Source organism: Coturnix japonica, chromosome 2, assembly GCF_001577835.2.
Source record: "Coturnix japonica isolate 7356 chromosome 2, Coturnix japonica 2.1, whole genome shotgun sequence".
Lineage (NCBI taxonomy): Eukaryota > Metazoa > Chordata > Aves > Galliformes > Phasianidae > Coturnix > Coturnix japonica.
In genome coordinates this window covers 28,912,041-28,927,148 of record NC_029517.1, presented here as the reverse complement: position 1 = coordinate 28,927,148, position 15,108 = coordinate 28,912,041, and the positions used below count along the sequence as shown (strand labels likewise).

The window sequence follows — 15,108 nt, the reverse complement described above, 5'->3', positions numbered from 1 at the left end:
TGGGATACTTTTGGCTGAGTACACGTCTGTAAAGTGATGACAAGAGGTGACGTTTGCAATATGAACTGCCGTGGGGTGGAAAGTGAAGAATCATCTTGTTCCGCTCCTTAAGGGAGAGTGAGCTCAGCCCACTTTTGGCATCACAAACTCGTAATGAAAAGGCATCGCATCTGTCCAGGAAGCACATTGTATTTACAGCACATGTAGGTCTTCTATGACACAGGATACAAACACAATCCCGTCACGCTAAGCTTATAATGCCAAAGCAAAATCATTGAACTAGTTAAGCAACGGCTCTGCTGTCTTTGCTGCTCCATAAAAGACTCCATCTATTTCTCAGAGCAGACTCTGAGTGACAGGATCACAGAACACATCTCTGGGAAAAGCAAGTAAAGGGCTGGTGCTGATGCTCTGCCCAGCTTAAATAAAACCACAGCAAACAAAACCAAGAAAGCAAAGCAGTGGCACAAATTTTCCTCCAACACTTCCAGAGTCCCTCCGTAAGACTGAGATCTCAGCCCTCAGAGCCACAAAGATGCCCCGTGCTCACACAGCTCTGACAAACATCTTCCAAACGCACTCTGATCTTAAGCTGCCCCCTGCTAAACAACCAACTCCATCAGCTTTAAAAATCACCTGCAGCATACAGGTAGGGTGGTTTTGCTTTTTGAGATGTAAGCTTTTCCTATATCAGCAGTTTCTGATGTGCACGTAGAAGGCTTTAAGAGCCCCAGGAGCCAATGATGCTTTACAGCACGCAGGCCTCTTTTCCTTTAGAAACAAGAAGAATTGCTTTTTGCAGTGTTCTGTATCACACTTTGGTGCTGAAAAAGAATTCAGAAGCAAGGTGCCTGTCACCGGATGGAAGAGGAATTAAGCAAATATAGATGACTTCTGTTTAGCTTGCTATGGAATGGTGAATGTTGCTATATACAACAGCTAACAGGATAATATAAAATGTGATCACAAAAAGAGCAAGTCTTGGTGACAGGCTGTATTTTCATTTTGTTCTTGTCAAGCAGAAACTTACATTAGCATAAGCTTTGATCAACAAACCTAATATGACTTATGTCTATGGGCCTACAAAGGGGACAACTGTCACCAAACACAAAAAGAAGTACGTTGTAAAGCACAAAAATGATGAACAGGGTGGATTTTTAGCAGCAGGCTTCCAATTCACAAGCTACCTAATGAAAAAATCAATTAAAAGCACAATGCAACAAAGAGCACAGAAATTCCATTACATCACACTCAAAAATACAACAGTTTTCCAAAAGAGAACACAAAACTCAGCTAGATCTCTCAGGAAATTAAGCCACAGATCACTACATAAACATCAAACGATGTCCTAAGAAAAGAAAACGCTGGGCTGGGTTCTTCTTTGTTTTGTTTTGTTTCTCAAATCAATGTGTTTCCACATGCATGAATACAACAGTCCTGGATATTAAGCTTTGCTCTACAAGGCTCCGCTATCAGGTTCTCTCTGGCTACATCACCACTGCACTGAATTACCTTGCAGACACGCTCCCTGCTGCAGGTACTTCCACCACGAGAGGCTTCTGACGGGCAGGCTCCCAAGAACAGCTGATGAGCAGCTTGCAAGGTATTGCTTCGTGTGATTGCAAGGGACGCATAAGGGAACCTACAGAACAGTTGCCTAAATCAAGAGACGTCAGGAATTCATGAAACATCAAGAATGCTTCAACGTTCAGCAGAAAGAAGCTGGAGCAATGGAGCTGTGCCGCTTGTCGCTGTTAGCGTTTGAGATTCTACTCTTGTCAAATCATTGCTTTTTAAGGAGAAAAGAAAAAGAAATCTGTTGTTTCCTAATAAAAGCGACAGACTTTTGAGCGGTTAAACACTGACGTGACCGAGTTCGACAAAAATTGTTTCAAGTATCCTCTTTTTAGTCACAGTGAAAATGTAAGACCGAGATGTAAATGTTAAAGTGAAGGACTGAAAGTTTCTCCGATGAAAAAGGCAAAGGTACTAAAATCAAAACGTATAAAATGCTTAAACGCATTTCCTTCGTGTGATATGAATAGAAAGGTTATCTGTAAAAAGTTAGAAAAATTAAAATAAATTACATATTTAAGTACACTTTCTCTTCGGCGTTATTATAAAAAGTCAGAGCAGTGTACTTTTGAATATACACAGAGTAAAAATGCGCAGGCGCTGCAGTTATCATCGCTATCTACACCACATCCCGTCACGTTAGTTTGGTTGCTGCAGTTGATTTTATTTGTTACTTAAGCTCATCTTCAGCAATCTCAGTACACCCAGCTAATGGGGACCCACTGTGGCTCCAGCCTCAGTTTCTCTATAGCAGTCTGCAGCTTCTCGAAGGCTTTGTCTAGGTTGTCATTTACGATGGTCAGATCGAAGTAGTGGTTGTACGCTCTCTGGATCCGGGCGCTTTCATCCACTGTTTTCTTCAGGTCGGTGTCCTGTTGGAAGCATTTGGAAATCACTAAGAATGCAAGACTTGTCACATCCTTACCAATCAACAAGCACTGGTTTGTGACATAGGATGAATGGCTTCATTTACAACTTTATACCGCTATGCATTAAAAAGATAAAATATCTATAATAAATCCACAAAGCCCTCAAGCTAAAATGCACTGATGGGACCGACAATTTTATACTTGGCATCAACAATGTTAAATATGGAAACCAAACATTGCACATCTTGCCATTCTTAAGGAAGTCAATAACAGCACGTGAGAGGGGCCCTGTGTGCCCAACAGACAGCCCATCGCTTTGTGCAGGCAACTGGCAAGTCAATCACAATAGTTAATGTCTGGCAATAATCGGATTGGTTATGTGCATTTATTTGTGCCTCTTTTTTCTTCCCTCCAGAAAGCACCAAAGCCCCAAGGTTTTAAATTAGTGTGAAACAAAACATCACCAAAGCTGCATTGGTGGATGAATCTCAGATCTTTAAAGCGCCACTGCAGTTGTAAATAGAAAAGCCAAAATTAAGAACTATATGAATAGCTTTTCTTTCACAGCACGTGAAGGAGGCAAGCAAATAGAGCACCACAGGAGCAGGAGTTCTTGCAATGGCCTGGGAAGCCAGGAATAGTTGAGACAGACCCACTAGCAAACAATGCACGCAATACTTCAAATGCACATTTCTTCTTTGTTCAGGAAGCTGAAGATGTCCAACATTATGATGCAGAATCCATACAGATTCATAACATGCATACTTTAAATGCAACTATCCTCTTTCTTATTCACAGAGGAAGTAAAACAAAAGCAAGGATGTCCCTTAGGGAATCAAATTTCAGGAAGTGCAGGAAATTACTTTCATACTGTCTGGGCCGTCTTAATCTTGTCTCTTGATTATACAAGGCAAAAGTCAGTGTTTGTGGGAAGGAGGCAACACAAAGCACCACAGACATACTAGAATCCTTAACAACCTGAGTCCACAACTCGGGCTGGACAGCTTCTCATGTTGTTAACAGAACGGAATCTCACAGGTTTCAGGAGAAAAAAAGCTAAAAAATCCCACATTCAATTCAGTATAAGTTAAATCACTCCCCATTTTATAGCCTGGAATGCCCCATCAGTATCACACAAGGTATCGCTACCATCTAAGCTACACAACGCCAGCTGGGTTGTCAGCATGCCAGGGCTCTTCTCAGAAGGGGAAGACACGCTGCTGAGCACACAGAATGATTTCATTTACTGCCCAGCCTGACTGTTTCTAATTTTCTTTGCACCAGTCCTCCAGTGGGAAAATTCAAAACCATAGAGAACATTCATCATTCGCTATGCCTCTCATTTGCCTCTGCTGGGTCTCAGAAAAGGAACCAGGACCTGAGGAATAAAATGTGCCACTTTGCTTTACATGACAAGTCCAAGGAACGTCACGGGAGGAGAAGCCATTCAACACTTCTTTTTCTGGCAGCTCTCAGCCATTTCTGGTGCAGCGTGTGCTGCTGCAGCAGTGGAAATGAAATGAGGCCCAGCTGAATGCCAGCTGCTTTGCTTGGCTTTTTTGTTTGTTTATTTTGACCCTGTTTTGTTCTTTTCAAACAGTCTTTCCGAAGGACTGCACATTATGTTTTTAAGGCACACCTACAACATAAAGGCAAACCTGATAAAGCAACTGTGCTGGCAGTGAGGTGGTGAAGTGAAGGAAATGCACTTACATAAGAGAACATCTCCTGCCACCCAGTTTTCTATAACTCACTGTAAATAATCAAAGGTGGCACTTCCCAAAGAACACATTCCAAGGGTGTATGTAAGAGGACTCTTGTTGAGGAAGAAGCACTCTGCCTTACACATAGTGTTTGATTCATTACCAGTGAGCAATCTGCAAATATCTTGCCTTACTTTTCTTGAAGACTTTAGAATTTTAGAAGAAAAAAAAAAAAAAGAAATCTTTCTAAAATCAAAAATAAATTCAGAACATCCTGTTCAAAGCAAAGGAAATAGGAAACAATCTGCTTACAGTGAGAAGTTTGGTTGTAATTCCAGCATCTACCACAGCCTTGTGCATAGCACGCAGTGTCTCCAACTCTGGAGCAGCAATGAACACTACGTAGGGCATGAATTCTGAAGTCCTCAGTATTTTCAGGGCCTGGAAGCAACAAAAAAAGAGGGGGAAAAAAAAGAGTATGAGAATGGCTCAAACATCCCTTCACTTAAGGGGCATTGAAAAATATGACATTACAGTCATCAGAAATACAAGATAGGTGAAGACTTTTAACTCTATTTCAGAAACTCCTACATTGCCTTTTCTGTTTTTTCCCCCCCCACCTTCATAACTTAATCCAGCTAAGTTCCGCAAACACACAAATCCAGTTGGCAGCTTAATCTTTCAGCCAGGTAAGAAGCCTTCAGATTTAAAGGCATGCCTCATCAACATTACACTCCACCTTTTTGAGTGTAACATTACGAATGATCTACCTGTGGATTCACATCCAAAATGCACGTCCTTCCTGTCTGAACAACTTCAAGGATAGAATCAATTTTAGTTCCATAAAGATTTCCTTCATATTCTCCATGCTCTAAGTATCTGCCAGCTTTAATATCCATCTCCATTTCAGCTCGTGACACAAATCTGTATGCCTGTCCATCCTTTTCATCATCCCTTGGCTTTCGTGAAGTAACTGAAAAACATTTAAAATACAAACTGAATGTTAATCCCTTTATAATTGAAACACATGTGCAAGACTGGGCTGCCTTTAAATTACGGAGATTATAATAAGGAATAAAGTGTAATTTCCATGGTTCCATGTACAGATTCATCAATTATTCTAGCACACATTCCAGATCTGCACACAGCCCTTCCCATTCACATTATTTCAGTTCTTTCCTATACACTGCTTACCCTTGGATACTTATTCTTCCTTTGCATTACTCCTTCAGACCACATACAATATGCATTTATACCATCTTCTTAATTACCGACTGAAAATAATTATTTAAATGACTTGCAAATGAAATGGAACTTCAGTGAAACGGAACTCTCAAATGGCAAATTGACTTTCGAAAACCAACTGAGTACACATTAAGACCCACCCCGTTCTACCTCCCCCCCCAAAAATACTATCGCATATGTCACTCACTGTTATTCAAGGCAGAATCACCTGAGGTAGCTATAGGAAAAGTTAGCTCAAATACTAGAACAAGCCCAGTAACAGCAATGAGAAACTCAGTGGAGGCCAGATGATGCTACTTTCCAGGACAACTTACTCTTCACAGCAAAGAATATTCACTGCAGAGCAATTAAAGCCCACACTTAAGTAAAACATTAGTAGCTGGCTTAGATATTGGCCCACAGTTTACAGCACAGACATTATTTAAGCAAGAACGTGGAAATTACATTATAAAACAAAATACCAGATTATTACCTACTTTGCTGTATTACTGCTCACTGTTTGCATTTAATTAATTTGAACTCTGGAATATATTAACAAGTTTCAATGACTATGAGAAATTACTTCTACCACCAAAGAATGGGATAAACTTCAGATGTTTTCCATATGAGAAACTCAAAACATGATATTACAACAGGAGTGCAGACAACTTACATGGCACTGTAGTTCCAAACCTAGTAGGATTCAGTACTATAAACCTGTTCTTCAAGCTTCTTCGTCCCACTCCTTGGGCCCCAATTAAGACCAGCGTTTTTCTCTGAAAAGGAGGCATTTTGGCTACTTCTTCATAGATCTGGATTTCATGACGATCAAATTCTATATTAAGAAGAATACAAAAAACAGGTTAATACCTAGTCAGTAATGTAAGAAAAAAAATTAGTTCTACTGTATCTGAACAGATCAAAATGGATATATAAATAGTAGTCAAATGACAAAGTCTGATATAAGCCTTATTGCTTTAAATTCATATGGAAATAGAAGATATTTGTGAAAACTGTAAGGTCAGATTATTGCTTTTCCTTCCAAGGAGAAATTACTAGGGTGATCTGAATGGGAAAATTGTGATTAACCATTAACGAGCTGTCACAGAGTAACCGAATGGTTGAGTTTGGAAGGGACCCTCTGGAGATCATCTGGTCCAGTCCCCTCGCTCAAGCAGAGCCACTAAGAGCCACAGCAGGCTATTGAAGGTTAAAAGCAGAGAGATATAAAAAATTAAAAGATACCCGCGTTTCTTGTAGTAAGATACATCATCTTTTTCTTTTTTTTGCTGCTTATTGTTCCACAGAAAGGCCCTACAAATAAAAATCAAGACAAAATCATCATTCTTGCTCCACATTTTTGCTGAAAGTATTTAGATGTATTTATTATTTTCCAGGACCATGTGAGAGTTTACATTAATTGCACTTAAAAAGGTTCAATAAGTTTTTACCTTCCTTTTTCCAAATTCACATATTCTAGGGAAGGACATTACATCTACTTCCATATACATTACGGAGTATAGTATAAACAGAACACAGAAGAAAAAGTTTTCCAAGAAAGTTGGAAAAATCCCAGAAAAATCCTTCAAAAATATCTATTAACTTTCAGTGCATATTATAAAAACAGCTTGAATAAAAGAGAGCAATCCTTACAGCTTTCCCACCTCACTTAGCTTTTTATTGGTGGGTAGTAAAACTGGCTCATGTATCTATGAAGACTAAGCACGTATTTTACAGTCTCCATCCTTTACTCAAAGCCAAAACCATACACACATAGTCATAAGCATTCAGCAATATTCCCATACAAAAGTTTTCAACTATCTGAGAAGAAAGTCAAGTAAAAGTAAAACAAACTGAATCCGAGCAAAACGTAATTCTGAAACCTCTCAGATCTCACCTGAGTTGTCCCAGTCCCTTCTAACAAAAGCCTTTCTCTTCTCTTCCAGGAACTGGCTAGGAATGAGCCCTGCACTTCCTCCTTCTTTGACATGACTGGCCTGGAAGTTAAAAAATAGAAAGAATCAGAGGTAATGTGTAAGAAGCGTCTTTCTCATGGCATCTTGATGACTGACTTTTACACTGACCATATTTCTCAGTGGTGAAGGCTCTGAAGTAACTGGTTTCCATTCTGTTAGCCTCCTGTAGCCAGCCAACTTTCAGCATAACAAGCCTAAATGGAATTCAATAGCTACAGCTCTCAAGTGACAGAACTCAAGGCTGTATCACATGGTACCTTTGTTTTGTATTCTTGAGCAACTTCAAGCAGGTTCCAGCACAGCTTAGTAACTGTCATTTTACAAACTGGGAATGTTATGAACAGATCTCATCAACGCCTTCAAGCTTCTGTACTATATAACTAGAGATTTAAATCTGAGTAACAAAAGTATTCTAACATTTAATTTAATGGCAGGCCCAATTCTCTGCAAGCTTAACGCATATGAACACACAGTAATGAGAAGTTACACTCGGCTATAGCTAGCTGGCCTGTCACTTGCTAACAAGCCCTGTTTGCTTTTCAAGATGTGTGCTTTTACCTATTAGCAACTCACTGATTTTTCACAGTTCATAAATTCCCAGCAACGGTCTGCCATTATAGAATGGCCAAGGAAAAACCTAACTTTCTTTCCCAGTGGCATAACCTGCAACCATACTCTTGTATTTGTTTAAGATGTTTTACTTTTGCCACTCATCAAGGGTGTTGATAAGCACACTGGATCTATTGCTCCTGGACAGCCACAAGTTACAAGCTGAACACAGTGTTATATATGCAATTTATACCACTGAATGTTCACTACTACTGCAATTGCTTGTATTCTCACTTTCAATACTAGAGCATGAAGCTGGATTACCATGTAAATATTTTAATTCTATCTACCGTTAAGTAGTTTAAATTAAAGAGTTTGTTGTCAAAGACATTAATGAAACTTTAATTTACCAACCTGCCACCAATTTGGATCTTCCCGGTTTACAATCTGAAGAATTTCTCCTTTAGAAAATTTCAGCCCCGCTTCTTTGCATGGGATGAGGTTGTCATTATATGGGTTATAATCAAAATGACATTTCACAAAAACCTGAAACGTGGAAAAAATTTACAGTGCTTAAACATTACAAATTACATTCTTACTAACTCACCTGTCAAGCTGAAGTGGTGTCTTTACCTACAGCATAACAAGTTCAACACAATCAAATTTGCATTTCACAAGTAAGGTGCAAGTTATGGAGAAAACACTGACAAAAAGCACAACAGCTGACGGAGCAGAAATAATCTGCAGTGCAAACCTTAGCTGAGGGAGCTTCAAGTCAAAAAGAAGAAGCCAACTGCTAGACTGGACAATGTATTTGCGTTTTCACTTCAGTATATGCCACTTAATTAATTATTAATCTGACTTACTTAGAAACACAAACATTTCTCAGAGCTCAAACACTGTCCTCAAGGATTGTTTGATCCTAAGAATTACGTTTGCTATTAACTCAATGTTTTAAGACAAACAAAGTACGCTGAATGTAAGCACAACCTGTTATATTCACGGGCATTAACACCCACTAGCTGAAGGAGTCTTACGCCATGTTTCAAATGCTCTCGTTATGTATATGTATCATATATATGCATCTGAATTCCTTGGAGCCTGGACATGAATCATGTTAAAAACACGTGCACTTCACTGAAGTTCAGTGTGATTGTGGCTAAGTCGCCAGAGGTGAAAGAAACAGATTTGCACAAATACAAATGCTTATCAGCCTAAGATATTGATAATTTTTTAAGCAGATATGCCATCTCAATATACTGAATAATCCCATTTCTAATATGTACGTAAAAGCAAACACAGGTATTACCCCTTTTGCTAGCATTAAATACACACACAAAAATCTCAATATATGGCTGCTCTTAATCTTACTCCCTTGATGACCAAGCAGAAGATCTTCTGACACAAGTGTTAGAAAAGAACTACTGACCTGCTGAGGAATAACCGTGTCTCTGTAGCTGGGGAGAATCTTCAGAGTGACACTGCCACTAATATTTTTCAGCAGTTCCTGCAACTCCTTTGGATTGTTTCCAACCTCGTGGCCATTCACCTCTTTAATAATGTCACCTACATGCAGCAGACCCTGTCGATCTATCATTCCACCATGGAGGATTCGTGCTATTACCAGATCGTTGTTCTCAACTCGAAATGTAACACCCTGAAAGATGTAACACACCATTTACCACTGCTGAATTTCAATTGCATTTTACCACCACCTCAAGGAAAACATATACATCTATGGGGATGTCTCCCCCAGTGAAATCAGACAATAATACAACATAAGAGTAGAGTACAGGCAAGTATCCAATGACAGAGTACTTTCAGACGAGGTTTTCATTGTTTCTTGACTGCATGCAGTCCTGTCATTCTGTATGAAGACCAGACGTTGCGTTAGTCAGTTATGCCAGCAGGTAAATCTGCCTAGTGACTGCCTGTTCGTTAGGCTGTAATTTCCTAAAGAGAACAGGGTGGAGAACACACCAATCTCCCTATTTCTACCTCTCAATAATGACCCATTAAATTACACAATGTAATAAAGCTAAAAATTAAAACTTAATGCGAGAAATTAGGCACAAGCAAATGCTTTCACTTACACTCTAATTTAAAGACTTATTCATCTTCAATCACTTACCAGAGGTTCTCCTGCTCTTTTGTGAATTCCAAGAATACGAATAGCATCTACTGGAACGATCTGGTTGTTCACTGAAGAATTATTGACTTCTGGACTAGAAGGAGGGGAATCGTAACATTTTGAAGCCACAATATCATGTGCTTCCAAGAGTGACTACAAGGGAACAGAAAAAAGCTCTTTTTAAAATAATGAAATAATTATTTTTTAAGAGAGTTTTGTGTTGAACAACCACTGAAACTGCCATTTTAGAATCTGATTTTAAAATCACATTTCATACAGCATACACCAGAAATCAACTGTTATAATAGCATGAAACAGAAGCACTCACATATCCTGCTAACCCTACTAGCTTGGCAAATACGTTCTCTTACCTAAATGCAAATGATTCTCCTTAAGGAAACATAGAAGAAATATAATTTTTCTGGGAGGCATATGTAAACTTACTGGAAAGAAGAAGGAAAAAGGAAAACCTACAACAGAGCTTCACCTAATGGAGCAATATTCAAGCAAATGGTTGAAGTAAGCAAACAAGCAGCTGAAAAAAGATGAACATGACTCATTATTAGATACTTGTGTTTAATGTAAAAAAGATTTCCTCCATGTTAATTTGGAAGTAAGGGTAAATTAAAGGTAATTGCAGGTATGTAAGAATTTCTAGCAATCTGCAAGTTGACAGAACTCACTTTTGGAAAGCAAGAGCTTAGATCTTATAATTTATGGTGTTTTCACCAGTTCACATCTGTAAGTACAGACGAAAAGGAAGAGATCCAAACAAATATAACCATCTTTGGAAGATTAAGATTAGATTTTATTTTCTTATTAAAAAGTGCTTTAAGACTTAAAATATCTGTAAGAAAACATGTAAAGTTAAAGCAAGATTAAACTTGTGAATTGGATGGCAGAAATGAACCCACCCAGTATGAGCTGTGTCTTTTGACACATTACCGCAGACAAAACCAAGTAGATGGACCTGTGTGGTAATTCTAGTTATCTCTTTTGGTTGCATGCTAGAAAACAATTGCTGCCAGCAGTTCTGGCCACAAACCACTTGGTTTCTCATGAAGCTCACACACAAGCATGTTGTACAGCTCACTGCCCTTAACAGTTATCCAATTTATGGATTACATTGGATCCACAGCCAAAAAACAACTACTAGACAAGCAGCGCCATTCTTATCAAATTAACATGCTCCGTAACACTCCTCAGTTCTTAAAAACTCATCTCATCGCTCACATTCCCATCCTATTTATTCACTCCATTTCATGGACAAGCATGAGTTCTTTCAACTGCTACTTAACCATCTGTCAATCACTAAATCTTCTCCCTGCTATTTCCATGATGGCTGAGTCACAGAAGAACTATCAGGGACTGTGAATTGCCGCCCATAATTACAAAATGATTTCTTTGAGACAAGAAATGTATCAGTTTTCAAAACAAAACCAAAAAACAACCCCGTATAGTTCATTTACTATATTTCCATAATTAACTCTCACTGCCAAAACACAAAAATAGACAGTCTGCTGAAGAAGAAGCTCAAGCAAGACCTTGTGGCTCTCTATAGCTGCCTCAAAGGAGGTTATGGAGGTGGGTGTTGGCCTCTTCTGCCACATAACTAGCAATAGGATTAGAAGGAATGGCCTCAACCTCAGTGATTCTATGATTCTATATTGGGTTTAAAGGACTGTTTCCATCAAGACGACGTATAGTCCTGAGGAACACTTAAAAGAAAGTGACCTGGCAAGAGAGGCCAAGCAAATATTGTTGGATCACACTCCAACATTTTATGTTGATCACAGTTACTTTCTTATTTTAGTAATATAGTCGAGTGACTAGAGAAACACAGTTACGAGGATTTGACTTTTCTTCCTTCCGAGAAAGTGAAACCTTTTGCTCCTGCAACTCCAAAGCTCCCCTGAAATCGAACCTTTCCCATCCTGGTGATAGAACATTTATAAAACCACTGGCAAAGTCTGCAAAACAACATGGACTGAACAGTCTGCATCCATGAATGATTCAAATTTTCTCAAGTATATTATAAATAAACAGTATCAGTAACTAGCCAACACTGGGTAACTGTGGAAAGGTTCTCATGGAAACAATAGCAATGGTGCCTGAATAAGGCACTTAGAAGAATTCTCAGCACTTCACAAGAGACACAGCGTGCTGGAAACAGTACTGTGCAGACAGAATGGCTCCTTTCTGCAAGATACTGTCAAAAAGTAAGCCATAAACTTAGAACATGTTCTTTAGTTTTCCATGGCTGCACTTATTTGCCAGGTTAAAAAGAAAAACATAGTTCTAAATTCTGTGAACAAAGTATCATTAAGCACCCACGGCTCTTTCGTATGGCTCTTTTGTGCACACTGCCCTGAGAGCAAACTATCAATACTGTGGAACTCAGGCTTCCAAACTGAATCACATTGGATGTAAGTAGCTGTTTTTGTCTGCGTGCTTGTTGTTTCTGCAGATGAGACTAAGTGACTCACAACAGCACTTGCAGTATGAAAAACACAAGCTCAAGCTGCTTTACACTGGATTTATTTTTTTTAAGTGAACTCAGTAATTTTGAACTGCCGAACTCTGACAAAGTGAGTGATAGTTTAGTTCTCAAAAGGCGACATTTAACTACCATATCCATTAAGTAGTATTTTCTTTTAGATTCCCACCTGATTCTTTGTGCACCATCCAGTTTTTGCAGCAAATGAGGCAGGGAGCCCTAAAAATAGCTTATTTCTCTTAGATACCCATGGAACAGTGTGAGAAGGAAGATGCAATCTTATCTTCTTCAAAACACGCAATAAATGTGACATGCATGGTTAAAATCAGTTTCCAAAAAAGAATCAAACAGTATAACTGTAAGTCAGGCAATGGTACAAAATGAATTAGAAGTTTCTAAATGAAAACACAGCAGAAACAAAACCAGAATGACCTAAGTATTTTTGCATTCTAATTACCAGATCCTCCAAACTCATCCTCTCCCTTTCCAGTCCCAATTTTTGCTAGAAGATCAAAGACTGATTTTAAGGGTCACTCACCAGTATGTTTCTAAATCAAAGCCTTTGGTCCCTTGGTAATGATGCACAAACAAAAGCACAAGGGAGGCCAACAAACTGCTTTTCAGAACAGTATTCACAGCAGTTACAGCATTGAAAGCTGATGTATTGAAGTGTTCCCCAGTTCCAACAGGCCATGGCACAGTTTATCGGCCTTTCCATCACCTATCCATGTTAAGCAGTAACGCACACCACTGTGTGTGTATAGCATACAACTGAAAATTTAGAAAACAAAAACCAACCAAAGATTTAACATACACAATAAAAAATGTTTAGATGGCTCTATACCTGTCCATGAAGTGTATGTTTATGCCATGGCAAAATGTTTGCTAATTTTTTCTACTTAGGAGACTGACAGCAAAGTACCAAAACAAGTTGAAGCCAGTCTAGAAAGTCCAGAACCCAGTGAGGATTAACAAACCCTAATCTTTAAGGGCCAGTATGGAAACTGGTAATAAGAGCAGCAGAAATGGGACAACAACAATATGGCAAAATTTAATTAATGTTTAGTAAATTATATTAAGTGAGAAGGATGTGAAGTTGCAACTTAAGCTCAGTGTAGATCACATGGCATAAGAGAATCGAGTTCATTCACTCTGCAAATTGTACATCTGACACGTGTATGGATGCAAAATCTGAACTGAAATACAGAATGTATCAGGAACTGACACCACCTGGAAAAGCTAAAAATAAAGCATTGGAGTAACCTCCAGTACACAGGCAGACTTACAATAGAGACAGCACCATGAATGAAGATGTACTTGAAGCATTAAAGACTAAAATCATGTTCATTCTTAACTCTACATCTACTTCTTTGCCCTGCATTCAGAGTAAAATTCTACATTAAAGTTGGCTACAGTTCAGTTTTTCTTTCATTACTATACTAAGATCTGTATGTGCACAATAATGCTGTGGGTTGTATAAAGAGAAAAGGAGTAAAAAGGAGGCACCTGAAAATGGGGTTCCTTGAGTATTCCAACCAATTCCGCAATGTTTTCGTCTTTATTTACTAAAGGGCTGATGTCTTCAAGAATTTCATTCACCAGCTCCAGGTTGTTGTCACTGACAGCCTCAAGTTTAGAATCTTCTAGTCTCTCATGAGCCTGTAAGATAAAATAATTACATAACATCTATAACGTAATTAAGTTTCAAGTAGGTAGTACATCTAAATTTTAAACTTTTAAATTAATTTCCTGGTGCATCCCTTTCAGTGGGAAAACAGGAACAATTACATACAGTCTAATCTGTACATTTTGTCTTTGTAACTGCTGAAGGATTTTGTGTCCTTAACAATGTGACATGACAAACCTTATCAGCAGCACCTGTCAGATATGCTTGCTACTGTCTGGGATGGAAGTCTGGGATTTAATGCAGAAGGAATCACTAAAAAAGAGTTTGAGTGCGGTCATGCCATATGGACTCAGTTAAAACTTCATCATTCTTCAGAAAGTCAGTTTATAGTTAAGATCATGTCTGCTTCCATTACAAACACTTTTTTTTTTTTTTTAAACATCCATTAGTTAAATTTCTGCTAGTGAAATGTTACATTATAATTGGACAACTACAAACTCTTGGGAATTACTGGAAAACTACAGATTCTTTGCAGTGAACATTTTCTTCATGATAAATATTACAGATGAAGTATGTAACAGATTCTACAGCTGGAAACAACTCTAATTGGCAAAGTGCTTAACTACAGTAAAGTTAGCACACAGATTTTCCCCTCTGAAGTTCTCCCACCAACAGATGAGACACTTCCACTGTTTCTACTTTTATTCCTATGCAACTTCTTCAACTTGTAACCAATGTTTCTGAACAGAGTGATGGTGTGCTCTTCTTGCCCTGTCCAACTTGACTTTTATTATCATCCTGCTTGAGTGATAAACACCATGGATGGCTGCATCTGACTTCAGCCAATGTCCACCAGTGGCAATCATGATGGGTGAAACAGGTTATGAAGAGCTGCATCTGGCTGAGAACAGATTGATGGGAAATAAAACACAATAGCCAAGGGCTAATTTGAGTTAT

The 15,108-nt window shown here is 38.6% G+C and overlaps 1 protein-coding gene across 3 annotated transcripts in view; it reads right to left on the bottom strand.

Moving 5' to 3' along the window:
* Positions 1–709: 709 nt before the first annotated feature.
* MPP6 (membrane palmitoylated protein 6) overlaps positions 710–15,108 on the bottom strand; it is a 40,803-nt gene continuing 26,404 nt past the window's right edge. For all 3 annotated transcript variants that reach the window (XM_015853764.2, XM_015853761.2, XM_015853762.2), the window contains 10 exons: positions 14,031–14,183; positions 10,028–10,180; positions 9,326–9,553; positions 8,311–8,442; positions 7,269–7,368; positions 6,617–6,685; positions 6,045–6,206; positions 4,918–5,120; positions 4,460–4,588; positions 710–2,447 (listed from right to left, as the gene is read on the bottom strand). In XM_015853764.2, coding sequence (XP_015709250.1) covers positions 2,271–2,447; positions 4,460–4,588; positions 4,918–5,120; positions 6,045–6,206; positions 6,617–6,685; positions 7,269–7,368; positions 8,311–8,442; positions 9,326–9,553; positions 10,028–10,180; positions 14,031–14,183 — 1,506 coding nt within the window. In that variant the 3' untranslated portion in view covers positions 710–2,270. The remainder of the gene's footprint in view (positions 2,448–4,459; positions 4,589–4,917; positions 5,121–6,044; positions 6,207–6,616; positions 6,686–7,268; positions 7,369–8,310; positions 8,443–9,325; positions 9,554–10,027; positions 10,181–14,030; positions 14,184–15,108) is intronic.